This window comes from Lonchura striata, chromosome 2 (assembly GCF_050655825.1).
Source record: "Lonchura striata isolate lonStrDom1 chromosome 2, ASM5065582v1, whole genome shotgun sequence".
NCBI classification, from domain to species: domain Eukaryota; kingdom Metazoa; phylum Chordata; class Aves; order Passeriformes; family Estrildidae; genus Lonchura; species Lonchura striata.
Window position 1 is genome coordinate 118,366,438 of NC_140704.1, and position 22,832 is coordinate 118,389,269.

The window sequence follows — 22,832 nt, forward strand, 5'->3', positions numbered from 1 at the left end:
TCAGGTTTTACTAAAATATTATAGTTTGGAGCCTTGTAAATAGGCAATTCTGTGATATATTGGAGATAGAATGGCTATATAAATTAAAATATATAGCCCCCTACTTTAGGAGCATCTTTACTCACTATTTTAATTCAAAGAATTTAATTTAAAGAATTCCAAAATTTAAAAAAAAAAATTAATTTCCAGATGGAAGAAAACAAGTTCTGATATTTTCTACTTACTAAAATTCTGCTTAAAACTGGTGAAAATATCAAAATGGGCATTTTCTTTCCTCAGCAAGAGTGAGGCATTCAGTTTAAATTTCAGTATAACAAGAGTAACAGACATTTATTTTGAACATGTAGATTTATGCTCACATTGTTTTTGATTTAGTTTATATGTAGATGATCCTGGCATTTTAATTAGAAAGGCTTTTTTAATGGCTTATCAAAATCAGAAAATTCATATTCTTTCTTGAAAACATAAACCAGAGTAGGTCCTCTTAAATCACACAGCTGACAGAGACACCTATTCCTGACTTGCTCAAAGTTATGAATTAATCAGTTTGTTTCAGATATGTAATTGCTAGGGAAGAGGTTCAGAGTGTGGTTTAATAGCTGCTCTTATTTGTGTGTTATCCAGCATTGGGCAATGAAATCTCAGCAGCAAAGGTTCATTTCTCGGAGCTAAAGGAGAAGGAAGAGTTTTTATTGTGCCAGTAGTGGAGAACATATTTAAAGCAGCAAGGATCTCATTGTTTTCAGCCAAGTGCTGGCATACTAATTATGCCTTAACTACATCTCCTGTTTCCTCCTAGGTCTTACTGCTGCAGCATCCCTTGTATCTCTGGCTTGGGCTTTGGCTTCCTACCAAAAGGCCCTCCGTGACTCCCGCGATGACAAGAAACCCATCAGTTACATGGCTGTTATAATCCAGTTTTGCTGGCACTTCTTCACGATTGCAGCAAGGGTCATTACTTTTGCTCTCTTTGCCTCGGTTTTCCAGCTGTACTTTGGGATCTTCATCGTGCTGCACTGGTGCATCATGACCTTCTGGATCGTTCACTGCGAGACAGAGTTTTGCATCACTAAATGGGAGGAGATAGTTTTCGACATGGTTGTTGGGATAATCTATATCTTCAGCTGGTTCAATGTCAAGGAAGGAAGGACACGCTGTAGGCTTTTCATTTACTATTTTGTCATCCTCTTAGAAAACACCGCCTTGAGTGTTCTCTGGTATCTGTACAAGGCCCCTCCAATCTCCGATGCATTTGCCATACCAGCACTGTGTGTAGTGTTCAGCAGCTTTTTAACAGGCATTGTTTTTATGCTAATGTACTATGCCTTCTTTCACCCCAATGGACCAAGGTTTGGGCAGTCACCAAGCTGTGCTTGTGAAGACCCTGCCGCTGCCTTCACCCTTCCCCCAGAAGTGGCCACAAGCACACTGCGCTCCATCTCCAACAACCGGAGCGTCACGAGCGAGCGGGATCAAAAGTTTGCGGAGAGGGATGGGTGTGTGCCTGTGTTTCAGGTGAGACCCACTGCACCATCCACACCTTCCTCCCGGCCACCAAGGATTGAGGAGTCTGTCATTAAAATCGATCTGTTCAGGAACAGGTACCCAGCATGGGAGAGACACGTGTTGGACAGGAGCCTGAGGAAGGCGATCTTAGCGTTTGAATGTTCCCCTGCTCCTCCACGGCTACAGTATAAAGATGATGCCCTTATTCAGGAGCGCTTGGAATATGAAACCACGTTGTAAACAAAGCAAAAACACAGCTGGAGCAGCTCCAACGTTACAGTTCAAATGAAGGGTTGACAGTAGGGCTGTAGGAACAGCTAAACTGCATATGACAAGTAGAGCAACAGCCTATAGTGTTCTTAGTCTGGCTATCATCATGATTATCATTTGATCCACTGTGTGCAGTCTGTCTGCAGGACGCTGATACAGCAGCATCATCTAAAAGCCTCAAAAAAACCCTAACCCTGACCCACACATATAAATCAATTACATCAGCGGGGGAACTCACCCACCCCCCTTACTGCTATGAAACTCTGACTGCACAGTACTTACAATCAAACCAATATAAAGGCTCTGACAAGAGCTTTCAGCTTCAGCCTGTAGTGCATTTTATTTTAGAAATTAATGATTGATATTTCCATAATCAATGGCAAAAACAAAAAAAAAACCACACCTTTTCAAAAATAACAAACTGTAGCACACAGTGTTGCTGTTAGGAAAATTGTTTTCTGGGGCAAAAACCAGGAGTTTAGTAGTCTTCAACACTCCCATAAATCAACCATTCCGGTTAGAACAGGTTTGCAAAATACTTCTTAATTAAAAAGAAACATCATCCTGTTTATAAGGCTGTCAATGGAAAATAAACTAAATTCTGATTAGCTAAGTCATTAAAATTAACTCTACCAGAACTGTTTGTTTTCTGTGGAATTTCAAAGTCCTTTTTAAATGCAATTTAACTTATTGATATTATTTTCAACAGAAAATCTATGCAGCTCACTTCTGGTTTTGAGGAGAAATAAGGAGCTCTAGCACGTAGTGATATTCATTAAATGATAATCATGATTCAGTGTTCAATTTGCAAAAAAAAAAAAGAAAATGTAAAAGAACAAGTATAGTTTTCATATTCTAAACTTTTTGGAGGACCCCTTTCAGATATTTCAGAAGAAACCACAAGGAGCTGAACACACTGAAACTTCTCTGTTTCAGGACTGAGAATGCATGATTCAGTGTGTGAATGTATGCAGGTGTGACAAGAGACTGACATGCCATACCCTTCTAGTGCCAAATATTGCATAACTGCAAGGTTGATATTGCCTGAGGGACACAACAAGTGGCACAAGCCCTACCAGAAAAAGAAGCAGGAAAGACCAACCAAGCTCTCAATGTGTAGAGACAGCTCTGATTTTTCCCACTCAAGGTGAAAATGATGTCTTTTAAAGGCTTTCAGCCACCTCTTAGTAAGTATGTATAATATAATAATATAAACAAGTTATGTGGAAGAGCTTTTTCTGCCTGTTCAAGACTGGTGCCCAGACATGTCTAAAAATTAGAATCTCTTGTAACAGAGTGCTTTTGATGCAAGCTTTTGGGTTTTAAATACCTCCCTAAATCTATCTAAAGGTATTATACTTTATGTTAAAAGTATCCCCTGATGGTGCTTTCAGATGCATTAAAGGTGCAAGTCAAACTTTGATAGTATTTTTTTTAAAGCTGGTGCAGAGTGAAAAACTCATGGATTATTTCAATATTTTTGTAAAGTAAAAATATGGTATAAAAGGTTACTTTTTATAAACCTCAAATCTTTTAATACATTTCATTCTCTTTATAGCTTAGATTTTAAGAATTGGTCCATGAATTTTATCAAATGGCTTTTACAGGTTGACATAAACCTGATTTTCACACATTATGGATTTGTTTTGCAGTGTAATGCCATATGAAAGCCTACATGGGTACTTTTAGAATACTCTATAAACTGTGGATCCTGCTTCAAATGTAAGTGGCTTGTAAAAACACCAAGTGATTCCATGAGAAATAATTTGCTATAACTATTTCCATCCATTTTAGGAGAGCAAAGCAGAACTGAAGAGTTACTCTTGTAAATGGCATTGTCAGGATGGAGAAGACCTTATAATTGGACTGTCAAATATATCCAGTGTAGTCACTGCTGTGTATGCTGCTGGGTAAATTTCTGTCTTTCCTATTACAAATATTTGTACTATGAAATGGCCAAGGTTACACAGACTATGTTTATTTGTATGCATTCAATTATCCATTTTTAATGTTGGCTTTTTTTATTAGTGAAATATACGATACCTGTTGTTCTTTGCTAGGGCGAGTTCCTCTAAACAAAAACCTTTGGAAGTGCAGGAATCTGCAAAGCAGAGGCAACTTTACACAGACAGAAAAAATTTATGCTTCAGGGGTTTCTTAGATATTTTCAAATCAAGCAATGGCCAACTGCCTCTATAATTTTTTTTTTAATAAAACAAATCTTTGATAGTCCAAACCTGAAGCTTTTTACAAAGTGATTACCCTTTCCATGATGGAGATCCAGCTGATTATTCAGAGAAAAGCACTCATGTTTTTTCAGAAAATATAGCACTGCAAGAACTGATAAAAAAAGATTTTGGAAGCAAGTCCTTTGTCCTGTCATATTCAATAGGCCCTTCACTCCAGAATCAAGTTCTAGTTCACAAAAGGGAATTGCTGGTTTTCTTCACAAAGAAAGCAAGTTTAAGTGATGTGAGGGTTTCTTTTGGAGTCAGTTTGAAGTGTTTGCTGCTGCTTTAGCAACTGGGAAATGGAAGCCTGAGTGAGGCACAGTGGGCAGCCTTCTCAAGCTTCAGGCTCCCCCCAGCAGGCTCCTGGGGAGAGGGGCAGCATCGCTGCTGTCAGCGAGGCTCTGCCTCTTCTGATGCTCCTCTCAGCCTCTCACTCTTCCTCAGAGCTGGGACCCCTTCGGCCAGGCTTACAGAATTCAAGAAATGTTGCTTCATATGGAATTTAAAGGGTTAAGGTCTTCACCAGTGCTTGCATTGCAAGATTTCCGAAGAAGGTTTGGGATGAATTTGCTTGATTTGCTTTTATTTTGTTTCAGAAGGAAGGACACAGGTGTTATTTATCTGTGCGGTTTTTCATGCCTAGGATTTATTTTCTTTATCTCACAGCATTTTTAATTTTTTAAACTAATGTTTGCAAAAATGTTTATCTTGAGCATACTACTGCAGGATGTGAGTTCAGAGTGACATATATATGTGTTTGTGCATATATATTTATATATATGCAGCACTACATATATACACCTTGTCCTCAGAATTCAATACGGTGGTTTGAGGCAGGGATAGAAGTTCTTATACACTAAGTCAAAATTTGCTCTCCAAAATCTTGCCCTATTACATTCATAACATCAGTGTTACCTACACTGAGAACAGGGCAGTGACTGAAATCTAAACACTCTGATGACTGCATAGACAATTTCCTAATTTGCATTGCTGTGAGTTGTCACATTAAGAGCTGTAAGAATTTTTATACAAATTGCCAAGAATAAACATAGTTCATGCTGAAATTCCATTATGGCCTTATGGACAGTTAATAATCAATATGCACTCTTCTTTTTGCCACAGACAGTTCTAAAATCAATAAAGCTCAACTGAGACAGCAATAGCAAAAATATAAAAAAAAAAGACTTGTAAAAACCATGAAATTTTGCTTTTGAAATAATGAAAACATCAGGCCTTTCACATTTCACATAAGAACACAGGAATATAAAAAATCATATTTTCATATTTACATTTTGGCAAAAAAAAAGCAATCACATCTATTTGCTAGAAATGAGACTTACAGGAGCATTGTTCTAATGAGCCAAACACACATAGCAGTAGACTTAATGGTAATTTATCTGGTTAAAAACATGGTTCTAAAATTTTGAGAGCTGTGGATTTGTCTGTTGCAGAAAAGACAATTCAACTATTATCACTAATTAAATAAAGGTAATGTGCACCCATGTTCATTTTAAAAACATGCAAGAAAATGTAAGAGAAAACTTTTTACTTATTTTAAAAGCTGTTTATTCTGTAATGGGATAATTTTTTTTAAAAGGTTCTTTACAAATATGTGCAATACTTTCTTTTCATGCATATTTAATAATGATAATACTAATTTCCAGTTTTGTTTATGTCAATTTAAATATGCTTCTTGTGACAGAACAATGTTTCTTTGCTTGAGTTATATGGACTTGATGACATATATACAATATTTTCATGTCAAATCAACAAATTTTCTGTTAACTAATTTTTATAAAATTGGAGAAAATTTTCCTTCCAAAATTTAATGCTAGGTCTAATCTGCCTGATTTTAATCAGAGAAGGAGACTTACATATTTATTGGTGATTTAATTTTTAATACGTGGCAAATGGCTATTAAACCTGTATTAGTTTAAAACATATGATGGTCTTTCCAATACATCATTATTTTCCCAAAAGAGCAATTCATAAGTGGTACTAAAAGTAGAAGTGCTGCTTTATTTGGAAAGGGACTCCCAATAATGCAATATGTTCATTTACTTTTTATTGGCCAGCAAAATATTCACAACTGGACTGTTGGGCTTTTTAGAATACAAATTAAACAAGTTTGGAGTGTTTGTGATTTGATCGTATCATTCCTAAGGAGCCTTAAAAGTGGCACTGTACTGAATTTTATTTGGCTCTGCCAGTGATTCAGCTTCCAAAGCCACTGCCCTTTCTTTGCTCCCTGCCTGAAGCTGTGCAATCCAGAGTGACTGAGATGCTGTGATTTACTCTGTACCCCCTGCACTGCCTGTACAATGCCAAGGAAAAGACTTCAGCAGATTTCCTGGGGTCCTACTGCTGCCTCTCTTACTTCTGTGCATGGTGGGAAGCAGAGTAAATTGCGTCTGTCCATCCATTTAAACAAGCCTGTGTAAGCTAAACCTTTACAAGATGTGTGTGATGAAATTAATCCCAACTCTTGTCCATAGATCTACAAGCCCAAAACTGCAATTACTAATTCTGCAATGTAACAACACAGGACATGGGAAGAATTGTCTAAATACACAATAAGCCATTTAATTTCACTACTTGTAGCAATTATACTAGCTCACATAGAGCTCATTCTCTCAGCAGAAAGCCAAATGGAGTAAGTGGCAAACAGCCATTTGTGTACCAGAGACATTAAGTTATAAAATCCTCACTTGACTGTTTATAGGACTATGTCTTTTCATTACAGCAATGAATCCATTCCTCTTTATTCTGATAAAAGAGATAAAATGCAAAATGAGAACAGATTCTTTTAAATCTGGGAATAAAAAAAAAAATGACACAACAAATTACTGCATTTCCCCTGTAGTGATTTTTTAAAACACATTCTGCCATCATTTTCACTTGGCTGCAAATAGCTGAGTGATCTGCTTCTGATATGCTTTCTCACATCTGGTATGAGCAGATTTCATTACAGGAGAGACAGGGATGACATTACAAAGCCTTGCTCATGCAAAGTTAGGGGAATGGTGCCACTATGAAGACATCATTTACAAAGCTGCTTTAATACACAAAGAGTCTCCCGGCATTTTACCTCAGTGACCTCAGTTCAGGACCTTGGTGAGATTTCTTCACTGCTATGAATATACAAAATCAGGCCCTGGCCTAGAGTGAACTACAGGAATTCAGACCATGGTAGTAGAAGTCTTCACCTCTTCACTCCAAACTGAAGTCAGCTGGAGATTTGCTTAATGCCAAAAAGCCTGCATGGCACTTGGCTCAGCCTGAAATACATACACTAAACTTAGTGCTGACTCAGCATGAATCAAAGATTTCTTACTCCTTCCTTTTTAGTTCAAACATTTGAGATTATTCCCGCTTTGACTGAGTTGCTGTTTTGTGATCCTTTTAAGAAGACTTTGAAAAAACATCTCTGAAACCAGTCATTTCCAGGATTCTTACAAAAGCCCATTCCTGGCCAGTACATTAATTAAAAGGAACCTTTTCTAACTGTGTAAGCTTGGCTCCTGTACTTACATTTTGCTCTAAATGCTTAGCATTTAATTCTGACCCAGATGATCTTATATACCCATTAGTAGACCCTGTGCCTGCTCTAAATCCTAGGGCAAAGACAACAGATATGCAAGATTCAGGACAAAAGGTCCTCTTCAGCACACTTGGGGGTGATTTGCATGAGTCAGAGAAGTCAGACAGAAGCTTGTGTATAATCACAACAGTCTTATACATACAGTTGTTATATTCATTGAGGGAGATTTAAAGAAATTATAAGTGACCAACTAATAGAAGGATCAAATATCAACTTCTATATGCAAGGCGGTGTAAAATAAAATCAGCCAAGAAACTTTAAAGTGTAACCAAAAATCTCCTTTCAAGGAATGGTTGGAATAAATTTTAAAATGTAACAGATTTGTCAATGTAACAAAATACAACATTCATAGAAAGAAAGATGATTTCTGTAAGTTTTCTCTATCTGTAGGTTTCAGCCTCTTACTTCAGATAGCTCTGGAAACAATTGCTTCTGGCATGCCTGCAGCTCTAGGAATGCTAGCAGCTTTTCTACGCAAAATCTGTTCTCCTGTAGGAAAGTCCACATCCTTTTAACAAAGCATAGAGTTTGGGGTAGTTTTTTCCACTGAACTAAACCTCACAAAAGCTTTTTTTTAGTATTAAATAGGTGTGTCCATTCAGCACTAAGCATGTAATGGTACTGCAAAACAGAATTTCACAGATCAGTGATTTCCTCAAGGTAAAAAGGCTGCTGGTTGAATGTCTAGAAGAACCAGCAAAGACATAACACAGTGCCAAGGCAAGGCATAGACTGTGTTTGTGTGCTACAAGTCTGCTCAGGGCAAGGCCTGGTCATAGTCCAGCACTCTCTTCCCCACCTCATGCACCAAAGAGCTCACAAAAGAGAGGAAATCCATGTGCATGGGCTGAATGAAAGCCACAACACTTGAGACCAGATACCGGGCACATTGCAGCACAGGTGTAGATATTGGCACAGGCACGTCAGGGGTCTCAGGCTCATACTATTCCTCCAAACTGCACAAACTATGAGCTCCTGAACATTTTCAATGCCAGATATTCAAGGACCGAAGATTTGCCTCCTGGGCTTGGTCAGATACAACTTGGTCTTCACAGCACAAAGTTAGCTCAGCTGCTATCTCCCACCTAAACCTGCCAGGATCTTCTGAGCAGGCATTCTCCTGTCCCTTTTACCTGAAATAATTGGGTCCTCTGTGGTGCTATCAGATGGAGCTTTGCACTGAAATACTCTTGAGGGCTTTTCAGCAGTTAATTGGTGGTAAGCAGAGACCAAGTGGAGAGCCAGATTCAGTGATCTCTTCAGCTAGCAATGATTCATATCTTTAGCTGCTATCTCTCAGGGGAAGGATATAGGGCTGCATGCTGGTGAGGAGAAGGGCAATGCTCTCTGCCTCATATTTTGAGCTGTTCTTCCTCTTTATGGAAAATGTAAACGTGGACATACAAATGTAGACATGTGCAGCGTAGACATACGTCTAGTATTTTGACATGTTCAGTCTCTTTAGTGTTGAGGACACTGAAATTGCTGAGCACATTCAGTGCCATTGCCTATACGCAGCCAGAGTAATGTCTGCAGAAAACATCTGGGACAGAAGCAAAAATCACTTTGCTCACCTTCCAACCTGACCAAAAGCTGTATGAACATGGTTAGCACTGTGAAAAAGCCTGAATCTCTACATGCTGCCTTGAACCAGGTCTATTAATGCACTGTGTGCTGTTCTGGCCAGGTTCACATGGTTTTTCTTTGGAGCTCAGACAGATTTTTTATGGACGCCAGAGCTGCACTTGTAGCTTATCAGTAGCTCCCTGAGCCCAAGTTTCACTTTGAGATTCCAACTACTTTGCCAAACAAAGATCCATTTGGGCTAAGAAAAAGGCAGACAGGATCTGTGCTATCTAGCAAAGCATATGGAGCAGACTTGGTTTCTCTGGACCATAGCTGTGTGCAAATAGCCCAGGTTGTGGTGAATGCAAGACATTCAGTGTCCACACCACACTATAATGAATATTCTATGTGAAAGTGTTTGGTTTAATCATAGTAAAAATAGTAGGACCTTATCACATGCTTGGGAGCAAATTTACAATTTCAAATGCATTTTATATATATGTGTGTGTGTGTGTGTGTGTGTGTGTGTGTGTGTATACACATGACAGTGAGTCCTGAGATTCTGTTAGGATTCGATCATACAGTTCATTTAAATCTTAAGCCTAAAACTAAAAAAAAAAAAAAAAAAAAAAAAGATCAGGAGCATTGTCATCAAGGATAACCAAGTAGGAACTGCAAAAATTATATTATTGGAAAATACATTGTAGTAATTATTGGAGACACCCTTGTGATTTAGTGTGCCAGCACTTTAAGAAAAAGTTATGGAGAAAATATGTCTAATGCTGTACTTCATATCTTAAATATTTTCGTAAAAGACTAGAGCAGGGATAATTGTGTAAAATAAAAAATTATTTATCACATTTACTTAAGGAAGAAAACAATCATATAGAAAAATGGCAAAGGGATCAATTAAACTTTTGTTTCATGTAATGTAATGTTGGTTGTATTTGTTTCACTATCAGTTATCATTCTTAGTAACTTATGAAGGAAATAACCTGCAATAATTAGGATGGTTTACTTTCATTTTGACTGAAGAACGCTAATTGGGTTTGTTATCCAACACATGCAATTTCCTGATGCAAGCTGTTGGAAGGAAAGACTTGCTCTTGCACAGATTATGTACTGAAGATAAATTTCAAATGCATGCATTTGAAAATGATACCAGTTTAAATGTATCATGCATATGCAGTAACTATTTCTGAAATTCTAACTACTGATGTTTTTCAATATGTTCTGCTTTATTATGTGTCAATCCCAGATTGTTTCCCTGAAAATATTTTATGAGAATTCATTTTAAATTTTATGCAGCTGAGAAAGAGACTACTAGCCAGTGAAGGCACTTGCTTCTTTGAAGTTCAGATATATGTCTAGAGTTCCTGACCTGTGTCACTATTCACCATTAAGGATAATGTTTGAAAAAATTAGTACGTTTCCAGCGAGACCTGTTATATGGTCATGGAGATCTAAAATTGTCATGAGTGGGTAAGATAATGGCAGTAACTACAGAGGAAGAGTTCAAAAGTAGTCACTAATGACTTTCAGCATCATTCCCTGAATTTCTGCTTTGGGACACACATTGTCCTCCTGTCAGCCAGCATCCACGTGTGCTGGGATCACTCCTGGCACCTGCACTGTGGTGTCCACTCTGGCTCAAAGTGCAGGCAGCTTGTTTCCAGCTCCAGTTCTCCCTGGGTTATTGGGCTGGCCCATGGGACATATTTCACTGAGAACACTTAAGCTATCGGTGAGACTGCCACACCAATCTGGACAGGATTTAGCCTTTAGATATCACTATATGGACAATGAAAAATCTTCCTTTGTCAGCAGAGAGGGCAGCTGCCACTATTTATAGTCACAAAGTGCCAACATATTGCCATGTATTTGTGGTTGTTATTGATTCCTTCTTTTTCATTTTATTTGAACTGCTTAGAACTTGTCGAGCTGCACCCAGGTTGATTTGCAGCTAATTAATTCAACAGACATTTTTAATCTTGCAAATGTGTGGCTTGTAATACAGTAATCAAGGCCCTATGAGCAAACATTAATCAGTTCAGAAGGAAAAGAAAAACCATTGTTAGCTGTGTTCAGTGAGGTCCCCACATTGGAAAGAGAGATCTAGAAGAAATGCAACATTAATAAGTCATCCTAGCTAAGATTTCATCATTAATCTTGTGAAACATCTGTCTATTTGATTCATTTCATATATGCAAGGAGTTGTATTTTAAAGAGGATTCATAGGGTTGAGACAGCTTTATTTACCATCAAGGTGAAACTCGCCAAATTTCCTTCTGGTCATTGATACATCTTATCAGCCAAAAAGCCATTCTATCCAGCAGCAGTATAATTTCATTTTTGAGATGGCTGTACTGATTGTTCAACTCTTTATCCTGGGGAAATTACTTTAAAAAAACCATACTTCCTTTAGCAACAGCAGTAAGAACTGGGTGAATGAATGAAGAAAATACTGGTTTTCACTGCTTTTAACACACAGGTAGATTTTGGCTACTTTGACATGAAGCAGAAGGTTAAAAAAATAAACAATGCTGCTTACAGTGGTATCTGAATAATGGAAGGTTTGTGATTAGCAAAGCACTTAATTTTTTTTCATCATCAGAAACAGTGTAGCTTAGTACACTTACAGTTTTATAAAAATCAGCAAGAATGAGTGGTTTAATATTTAACTCTGGTACTTGTAGGAACACAATTATGGCAACATGAGACTCAGCAAGGGCTCTGGCTTGGGACCCTCCTGATACAGAATTTTCAGGTGGGATGAAGTCACAGACCCCTCCAGTCAGGCTGCACAGGGCACACATGTTTTTGTGGAAGCGTCTCCTCAAGTGACCTTAGCAGGGAGGCCAAACATCAAAAAGACATGAAAGAAAAAGGATGATTCCCCTGGTCAAGATTAAGAGATATTTGTGAAACACTGTGGAAAAGCTGCCCCTGCTGTTTCAGTGGATAAAAGGAGGAGCAGACTTTTAACAGGAAAAAAAAAAAAAAAAAAAAAAAAAAAACCAAAAAAAAAAACCACCAAAACTCAAACCAACAAACCTTGATGCCAAAATACTATTTATGGCGCAATTACTCTCTCCTCGGGGAAAGACATTGACTGAAAAAATTCTTTATGTGTTACAAACTAACTGAAACACACCGGGAGACAGTGAAAGATACTTCTTATATATAACTTTGTTGCTCTTGACAGAGCTGTTTATTAGCAGTAAAATACAAAAGGGTCTCAGACTAAGGCCCGGGAGACGAGGATTTTGTATGGCAGTTATGCCAGTGATCATTAGATTTAGAAATTATAGATCTTTATAATAGATTATGGGTAAAAAACCTAATTACCTTCCTTATGGAGGATAAATCTCAGATGGCTTCCACAAGAAATATAAGGTTTAGAACAGGCTCAAAACATGGTATTTTCTGTATATGAAGTATTACAGGCTTGGTGTTGCTCTGGTTGTGCATTTTCTCATGCTCTCAATTTCTCCCACAGTACATCCATGAGCAGATAGTGGATTTACAGGTGCATGTTCCTTTATTGCTAACAGTCCTCACATCCACTTCGTCATGCACAGCTGAGGAACACACACATGAGACAGTATAAATTTTTAGAGCAGGAAAAAAAATGGAGAAAATGGAGATCAGTAGATATGGCAGAAGCCTTATAATGAGGAAAGAGCCCTGAAGCTTTAGAGTAGGTGAGCCTTTATAGCATTTGTTCATGCTCAGGTATTCTGCCACTCAGCTCCTCACGGAAATTACTGCTGAAAGACTTCCAGTTATATTAGATGTTATCATAAATTCTTGCTTGTTTAGTAGCAGAAACTATCTCACCCTGATTTAAGTAGAAAACACTGTGGAGTTATCTGCAACCTCATGCATGATCTGTAAGTGTAGGATATTACAATAAATCTGTTTTATTCAAAGATTTACTCAGAAAAGTTGGCAAAGTTTATTAGATACTGTTCTGATGTTTTTCCTTGCTTCCATTTTTTTCTTGCATGTATGAGTCTCATATGAAAACCTCACCAATGAGAAAAGGTAATGCTCAGGTTATCTAAGAAAATTTCTCATGTCATAGTACAAAACTCAAAAATCCCTTTGCATAACACCTGGCTATGGGGTAACTTCTATAATTAAGATGGAAAACAGTTAAAAATGCAAAAACTGAAGTAATTTTCTCAATTGCAAAGCAGAAAATTTATTAAAGACAGCTGTCATATCCTGATTTTACTTCAGGTCAGCTTGTTTTACTTCATCATTCCAAAGCCTTGGTATGTGCCCATAGCAACCTAAAAATCAGTATCTTTTGTTTCTGAGGTAATTTCTGACTCACAGGACAGCTCATAATAGGGATCATGTTGAATTAGCAAACAAGGGTCTGCTGTTCCATGCAGTTCTTCTTTACCAGGACTGCAGTTCCTTTAAATCAATCGCTATTGATTCTCAAGGGCAGAAACTGTCCCCTGTGTAATTTGTTCTGCTTGAGGGGACAGATATTTTGCTGTATCTTCTCTGAGTTCTGTATTATTAACAAGGTAATGTTTATTCTAACAAATGAGAATCACTGTATGTTCCTGCAGGTGCTATTCTGTGTATAAGAAAGTCTCAACAGGGGCAGCAACCTCTGTTGTTCTTCCCTTGCTCACCTGCCTCTTTAATCAAATGTTAACTTAACAACTGTTATTTCACATGCTGCAGAGCCAAGCAAAACCCACTTTGGCTTCTGGATTTGACCTGTGGCATTAGCAAATGGGAGATTCATCTTCTCACTGTAAGCCGAGTACAGTGGAAATGGCACTCTCTGGGATGCAATAAGTATTGCTCATTATCATATCGGTTTTATAGCAATTTTCCAGGGTACAGCTATGCTTTCAAACTTTGTGCAGCTTCTGTAATCTTCGTGATTAAAAACAAAAAACAAAAAGCAAAAAACAAGAAATGGAAAGGAAAGGAAAAAGGAAAGGAAAGGAAAGGAAAGGAAAGGAAAGGAAAGGAAAGGAAAGGAAAGGAAAGGAAAGGAAAGGAAAGGAAAGGAAAGGAAAGGAAAGGAAAGGAAAGGAAAGGAAAGGAAAGGAAAGGAAAGGAAAGGAAAGGAAAGGAAAGGAAAGGAAAGGAAAGGAAAGGAGGAAAGGATTCCCCAACTTTTAATTGTTCTTCCTCAGCATGCATTTTTCTCTTGAAATTTGCAATGTGCAAGGAGCAAATCATTTAATTCACATTGAATATTTCAAATGGTTTCCTGCAACATATATTAATTAACCCAGTAATAATTTAAAAGAGCATATTCTCCCTTTGTTACAGAAAAATTTATATTAATATAAGGCTAACTAATTTGTGTGTTCTTCCACCCTCCATTTCTTAATATGCAGAACTCCAAGTCTGTTTTCAGGTTGACTGCTGGATTTGATTCGGTTTGGGGAAATGTGCTGAAGTGTTTCTAGACTATTGGTGAATCAAGAGAGCCTTCCAGAGCAATTTTAGATGAGGCAAATGATTGTAAAAGACAGACTTGACAACAATTGTGCTGACAAAATAATCTTCAATGATTTTTTTACTGCTAAGCAAAAAAAAAAAAAAAAAAGCCAACAAAAAGATATTCTTAGAAGACAAATGGAGGAACTTTGCCTGGTGCACATATCAGTAAGTCACACTTACACCAATGCTCTGTCCAGAGCATTTATTATACTGGGATTTGCTTTGATTACAGGGAGTTTATAGACACAAAGGGCTTCCCTGATGATCCACCACAGAAAATTAATTACTTTCTTTTGACTTTAGTGGAGTCCATAAGCCCCACGAGAAGGCACATGGGCATTTTGGTTTTAAATTTTGTAGTGCCAGTCTAAGTAAAATTTATTTTTTAAGGAATTTCTTCAGTAGCTAGTTTACAGTGCACTAGAACATTACTGTCAAGTGAAATTTTCAGTCTTTCTGCACCCAATACTGTTCTGGATAAGTTTTTGAAAATGTCTTAGGAAGAAATATCAGACTTTATATTAAAAAAAGTCTACTGGAAATAATACTAAAACATTTCTAGGTCTTCCAATTCTGTTAGTCACTGGATGAGGCCAAGATACCTCACTGGATTCCAGGATAAATGAAAATGTCTATTTAAATTTTCAGAAAGCTTGTGAATATATTAATTATATTTTAATATTTTCTATTAAATAAAAACTGTCACTTGAGCTATATATTTCAATTTCAGTTTCAAGACAAACATATATCTTTCTGTAGAAAGCTCAAGTCACTGGATTCCAGGGAAAAACTTGGGAAGTGAAATTTTATCCTAAGCTGAGGCAAGAGTCCTGTTTTTCTACCCAGCCTTCTATCTAGCCCTCCATTATACTTGCCTGTCTTTCTTCACCACTAAAATCCCTGAAAATGGACCTAGCATTTGTATCCTGACAAATTTCATCACATTCTTTACTGCTGGGTCATACAACAGTTGGACAGAGGCAGATCAGTGGCACAAGAATAGGGATGAGGCAGGTGCAGGTAAACCTCTTCCAGTTTCTCCAATGGCTACCAATGACACAACTGAATTGGTAATGGGAAGGGGGGACTGCTTCTTCTTGGGGCAAGTGTTGGTTGTGAGTACTGAGATGAAGAAATATTTGTATTTTGAAAGGAAATGTGGCAAATGATAGTTATGACACAGTGGAGAGGATGTCGTCATATGTCAAGTACTCAAAATGCTAACACACTGAAACATCAAGCTGGATTCCCTACACTGTACAGGATTACCTTTTCTGTTGTTTCGCATGCTGAAAAATGATTTTTGCATCCACTGTAGAAGTGTGCCTTTTAGCATCTTTGTGTTTTATGAAATCAGACCCAAAAAAATATTTCTCCACTCTTTAAAATCAGAGCATTTTTTTCTGCTTAGGTTTACCTAAAACTATAAAAACTTGACTTCTCTGAGAAAGTCCCTCTCATGATTAAAAAATCTGAGCAACAGAGCAGAAATTTCTGACAAAAATTTTGAGGAAAGCTGTTATATCATGCCACTTCAAGAAATCTCACAGTCCAGTCTTTTAATTTTCCATCTAGTTCTAGCAGAAAAAATTAAAAGGCCATAATGTGCAGGATGTCCAAAAGTAATTGGTCTTTACCATGTCTGCCACCATAGTACATAAATTCAGCACTCTGTGAACATTAGCGACTCCTTAATTTGGGTTGCCAGAGATTCAGTTAGCTAAAATCACACATCACTTTTGAAAGTTATATTTCCAATACAGTGAGCTTAGATGGATAAAATTAAAGGAGAAAAGGCGGGGGTGGGGGGAGTAAATAAAGGGCTTCAGGATTTCCTTGTTTAATAGAAAATAAGGATAAGAAATGGCACATGCACACAGTTCAGAAGGACACATCCTACTTTTTCACAGGCCAATTAAAAAATAAAGGAAAACCACTCACATCAGAACTATTTCAGTTTGTGCTGCTCACTGTTGCGATGGTCCTCAAGCCAGGTGCAGAATTCATGATAGCAAATTGCACACACCCATATTGTGGCCATGAGCACAGGGGTCTAACAGTAGGGCTCAGAAGAGCTGGCACATTGCATGTTTTAAGGTGATTTCAGTTTTAAGTTGCTGTTGTTGAAGACAGGAACACATGTCCAAATTGATCTGTCTCCTACAAGTAGGCAGGTATTTTGTGAATTTTATTGCCAGAGCTTGAAGACTTTCCATGCACCTGGGCACTCCATTTGGGCATTTTGTTAAATAAATTTGTATGCTTGTCTTTCTAGACAGGAATGGAAGGGAAAGCTGGATCTGCCTCTGTGCCAGGGGCTGTTGGTGGAGCCCTGGGACCATGATGTGAGCCAAAATCCCAATTCATCCTCAGTGGACTGAAGCAAACCCTTTCTTGGAGACTGTCCTGTCTCCTGGAGTGGTAACACTGCCCCCTCTCCAGATGAGCAAAGGTCCCCGTGAGAGCTGAAATGCAATGGTGCTGGGCACAGGGAGAGGCCAATGAGGAGCTGTGGCTGTGCTCCAAAGTGGAAGCTGATCCTCTCTTTGGTGCACAGGGGCACTGCCTGGGCTACACGCCAGCTCTGCAGGAACGTCTTGTGTGGGATCCCCACCACATGGGCACATCCCACATGGATCCAGGCATGTGTGTACATCCCAGGCAGGCTCCCAGGACATCTATCCAATCAGTCACCAGGAGGCACAGGCACAGGACCCCTGGCCCTGTCACTCTCAGGTGAGCTCAGTAGAGAATGGGTGTGTAGAAGTTCACCCCAGGTGAGATGGTGATGCTTCCAGGCACACACGGTGGCTGACATACCTTCAGGCACTCACAGTATATTTCTACCTTCCAGGAGCTTCATTCCCAGAGATCAACCAGATCTCGTATGATGCCTGATAAAAAGTAAATGACTTCCTAATGCTAAATAAAGCCTGTAAAAAAATGCACATGCAAATACACTCAAATACTTGAAATTAAAACTCCAATAGTATATTCTGTTTTGATTCGTATGTTATTACTACTTTTTTTTTCAGAAGTCATAAATTTTCCTGCTTTAAGTTGTTGTCTGATATAAAATTAATTCCAAGTGAGTGGGTTTTTACTGTATATGTCCTTGTTTTAGTTTTCCAGTTATTTTTCATAAATACATTTTACATCTAACTACCTCAGCTGCCTTTTGTTTTGTTTTGGCGCATATGAAGTCATGCACTTTCTATATTTGGGGATTTGGGGGGAGGAATTAGTTCCATTTTGAATAACCAGGTTCAAAGCCATGTTGATCAATTTATAGAGGAGATCAGTTTAAGAAGTCATAATTATTGACAGTTGCAGAACATACATTTTATTTTTAGGTTGTGTTGGGGTATAGTTTAACAAAAAAACACCATAAGCTGCTTATTAATTTGCCTTAAAAATCTATGCTCTTTCCTATTCAAGTTGTGTTCTTTAATTCTTCTCTTGTACACAATTTATGTGACAAAGACTAACATAACAGTTGGCAGATAAACAGCAAATTGAACAGAGTGGACCAATAGTTTCTCAGTTGTCTGTTGTAAACTGTTGCATTATACACTGATTGTGCTAAAAGAATTGTTACTGTGCTTATACTCCTTAGTCACCACTGCGGAAATAAAGTGATGGAAGATCACATTTGTGTTTATGGAACAGTGTAGATGTCCCCTCCCCCCACCCCAGTACAAGCACAGTGACTATAGGTGAATGATAATCATTGCAGAACTTTGTGCTTTGACTTGTAAACATTGTAAAAATGTATTTGGCATTTTATTTGAAATGAAGAATCGAAATAGTTATTAAAAAAAAAGAAAAATAAAAATAAATCTTCCTGTAAATATATATATTCTGAATCCATGTATACAAACATTCCTTTAGAGTTCAGATTGTGAAGAGTGTCTTTATTGGCTAGAGACCGCTGCCTCCTGTGGTGGAGGTTACATGTGCTATAGTAAAGAACACAGTGTGTGAAGTAATTGATGTACTGCAGTACCATAGTTATTTTGGTCTGTTAAGTAAGTTGCAATTTGTGATGAAATGAAGTTGAAAGTAGTGCTTCATACTAACAAATTTCCTTGGTTACAACTTGATTTTTCTTGTAAAACTTAAAAGGGAAACTTGAAAATTTTATATATTTGGATTTTGTAGATTTTTTTTTTTATTTTATTGCAACACAAGGTACCAAAATCATTAAATAAAGTACACTGTGGTCATTTTACCCTGTCCCTTGAGTCCTTTCTAAAACTTTTTTTTATCCTAGTGGATCAGAAAAAGGATGATAACCTTTCTGAAGTTATTAGCAAAGAAGATAAAAGTTAGTCTAGCTTGGACAATGGTTTGGAGCAGATATCTCTAGAGATCTCCACCAGTAATTATTTTATGTTTCTAGGCAGTATTACCACAGGAGCTCCCATCCCTGAACATGAGAGTGATGCAAGCGGCTCCTAGGTTACCCCTGGGACTGGGAGAAGACTTTACCTGGAACTTGGACAACCTTACAGGTGGTTGTCCCAGCAGGGACACCCAGGAAGCCATGAGATACCCCAGCAGGCATCTTTCCCAGAGCAGCACAAGAGGATGCTCTTGCCATCATGGATGGGGCTCTTTGTGCTGTTTTGAAAGAATGCCTCCAAAACAGCTGCCCTCACCCAGGGAACAGGCCAGCAGAAACCCAGGATTCTTCTGTCACCTGACAATAGCCTCAGTCACAGGAGACAGAAGAAGGTGCTTTGTTGTTTTTACACCCCCTTCAGACCCATGAAATGAGTATCATAGTGATACTCATTAAACAGTGGAGAACAGAGAGCTGAGCTTCAACCCAGTCTTGTCTTGACCCCGATAACTGGGAAAACACCCAGGGAAGGTGCAGATTGTTCTACCTCTGCCTCCTGGGTAACTGCTTAAACCTATTAAAATTATTACACAAGTTGTTGCTGTCTTTGGCAACATCTCCAATATCCTTGATAGCCTGCTTGGAATTCATTGCCACACTTGTGTGTGCAATGCCACCTCAAGCAGCAGCCAAAGTTTGTGCAAGAAAGACAAGCTCCTAGATCCCTCAGCCTTTCTGTCCCACAGCCATACTCCCACTCCTTCTTAGACACTGCTTCTTAGCCTTCCTCAGGTGATCAAGAAAGGGAGATGAGGGGAAAATAACCTACAAAACAATTAAATAATTCATGGATCTAAAGAGGCGAAAGGATAAATGTGTATATATCTTTGGTAAGGTGAATTTGCCATCAGGAATGATATGTGACTGATAGATTCCCAGAGGGTTTGCTTCTCATGTGTGTCTGTAGTGTGGCTAAGGATTTGAAGGGAGTAGTTTGTTATTTTAACTTGGAAAAGCTTGATGAAGGAAGTGCAGCCCAGCAGCACTACTGGGACTGTTTAGGATGAGTCCTAAATCCTCAGTCCCTGTAACCCTCTGAATCCCCACCAAAGGCTCCAAAACTAGTAGACAAGTAATAAAAGCATACTTTAAAATATTTTTTCCCCCTAGCATGGTTTCCTGCTTCTCTCTTCAAATGTAGGCTGCACAGGACACATTAACTGGGTGGGCTGCTGCCACAGTGTCTGGTTAGCTTGGGGTAAAAGGGATTTATTTTGCATCATTTTATGCAAATTATTTACCTCTAGGGAAAAAGCTTTCTTCAGGGGACTTTTGATGAAAATCTACATGAAAGAATCAGAGCAGCTTCTTCTTAGGCTGAACAAAGGTAGTAGACAGTTTAATTAGATTCTTTATAACAGAAGGGGAGAAAAAAAAATCAAGTGGCTTGAAAAGTGCTTATTCATAGAAGTTCTTGTCTCTCCTGCCTTAAAAGAATTGCCATGTCTATAGTTTCAGGGGAAAAAAAAAAGAAAATCTGAAAACATACAGGGATTTGGTAATAAAAGTCCCAGGTGTCTTGGCAAAGATATTCAAGCAGGGCTTTTCTCCTACTTTACTTAGTTTGGGAGTTAGTAAGAGGTTGAGCTTCATACTGTGCTAACAATGTACCTAGAGATCTGTGTGCATAGGAAGGAGCAGTCTTCCTACTATAGCAATTGGAAACTTGGAAAGGTAGATTAGAGATTAGAAGGTTTTTATTTTGCTCCTGAATGTTGCACAGGTATAAGAAGCATTTGTTTAGTGATTTCAGAAACAAAGCTGGAAAGCAGAAAAGTAAGTACTGATGTACAGTACTTTTGCTGTGGGAGTATTTCAGACCCATGGTCAAGCACAGAACCTCAGGTGAATTTCATGTGAAGATGGGCTGGAACCCTACCCTCAGGCATGGTTTTGGGCTAAGCAAACTTGAAGTTCACTACTCTCTACAGTGTGTTTTCCACAAAATAATGCATTTTTAAACTACTTTACATTAGAGTTATTCTCAGGTGCTCACGTGCACTCTGTTCCAACGGCAAGAGAGCTCAGATTGCTGACAAAACCCCAGAGGATATAGAGCCAGGCTGACTGGGAGGGTGGCTTTCCCTGCCTTTGCTGCCACCTAGCACAGCGGGCTGTGCGTGTTGTGGGCTTCAGGGGCTGTTCTCCATTGCTAGGCTTCATACAAGGCAGGAGGATTTCTCATCCACAAAAAGCTACACAAAAAAAATTGATGCTCACACTTACCATGTCTTTCAGCAACCAGGTCATTTATTGTAAATCAGGTTCTTGTCGAGTGCTGTGAGCACAACCTTTGCTGCCATGATCACACCCAAGGTACGTGCCTTGCTTCCCACTGCTGTGTGACTGCTACATGTGCTCATAGGACTTTGTCAACCAAGTTGACCACTTTATAGAAGTCAAGATCTCTGTTAACATTCCAAAGCATGGAAGAATAAGCTTAAGAACACTACTGTTATAAGTAATTGGAACTGAGCTCATGGTTTATTAAAGCTATTATGGTTTCCTGCAGGTCATCACCAAACTATTTCATAGTTTGAAGCATGTTAGCCTTGTACTAATTTTAAATTTTTGATGTCTGTAAAGACAGTAAGCAGTCCAAATTTAGAATTTCATCAATTATTTAAACTCCACCAATCCTTTCAATATGGACCTAACTCCATTTTAGCATCCATGAATAGTGGGGTTCTAGCTGCTGCTATAGTAATTCCTCTATATCTTCACCAGCATTGACCCTACTTGATTCCTACATTCCTGTGCACTCTTCCAGCTGGCCAGTAGATCCATCGCTGCAGTGGAATGAATGTAGTTTCTCTTCCCTAGGTGTAGTTTCTCACTCTTGTAGTGAGACAAGAGGCACCATGGCCAGCCTCAGCTCAGCCACCCTCTGCAAACCAGCTATTTCACAACTTGTAGTTCAATGAAAGTAAGAGAGAACATCTGGAGTCTCCTTCAGATTGAGTGAGCAGCATTACACAACTCTATTTCACATTTATCCCTACTGATCTTTTTTTCTTGTCTGATGATTTTGTAACTCTTCCAAGATTGTGCTTTTAAGGCATTTTCTTTTTATATGCATTTCTTCATTTATTTTAAATGCCCATTTGTCTCTGATATTTGTTTTTGTGTTTTCTTTTGGGGATTTGTTTTCCTTTGGGCTCTGCCTGCCATCTGTTATGTTTGAGATTACATTTCAAGTTCTGTCACCTCTCTGTGCTAAGTTTGATTCCAGCTGACTGTGCTGGTGCAGCATTTGTGAGAAGATCTGTGGTCACGTTACAGGTAACATTTTGTGATGTTTTGTCAGAATTTGACGTCCTGAGCAATGTTCTAACAATGTCCTGATAAAAGCAGGAAAATTAGGCCATCTCCCATCTTCCCTGTCTGGTAGTGTTTTGTTAGGTACCCTGTGCCATCTTCTGCCTACCCCAGGATCTGTTTCTGTTTCACACCAGGATCTGTTGTGCTGACTTGGAATTTCTGTGACTTTTATATGTGCCCATATTTTAAAATCTAGAAAAACCCAACCCAAAATAAGGAAACCCTTCTTTAGCTGTTCCATAAGGTCCTAGAACATTCCCCATTTCCCAAGAACATAAATAACTGCCATGTGCTTAAACTCTGCTTTACCATGAATCACGTAGCATGTCTTAATGATCTCCTTTAATGACATCTCCAATTATCTTACCCCTGTGAGAAGCTTACACTGTGCAGGGTGTGCTGTACTTGTAAAGCAAAAATGAGGTTGAAGCTTCAGTTCATTTAATGG

General features: G+C 38.5%; 1 protein-coding gene across 2 annotated transcripts in view; it reads left to right on the forward strand.

The window, feature by feature from the left end:
* The window catches only part of XKR4 (XK related 4), a 223,723-nt gene extending 204,834 nt beyond the window's left edge, over positions 1 to 18,889 (forward strand). Inside the window, exons 3-4 of one of the 2 annotated variants that reach the window (XR_002467809.4) lie at positions 800 to 2,963; positions 3,571 to 18,889. Coding sequence is in view for 1 of the 2 variants with exons in the window: in XM_021555686.4 (XP_021411361.1) it covers positions 800 to 1,746 (947 nt within the window). In the remaining variant the exon portion in view is untranslated. Of the gene's footprint in view, positions 1 to 799 lie in introns of both variants that reach the window. The other variant, XM_021555686.4, reaches the window with a different exon arrangement.
* The last annotated feature ends 3,943 nt before the right edge of the window (positions 18,890 to 22,832 follow it).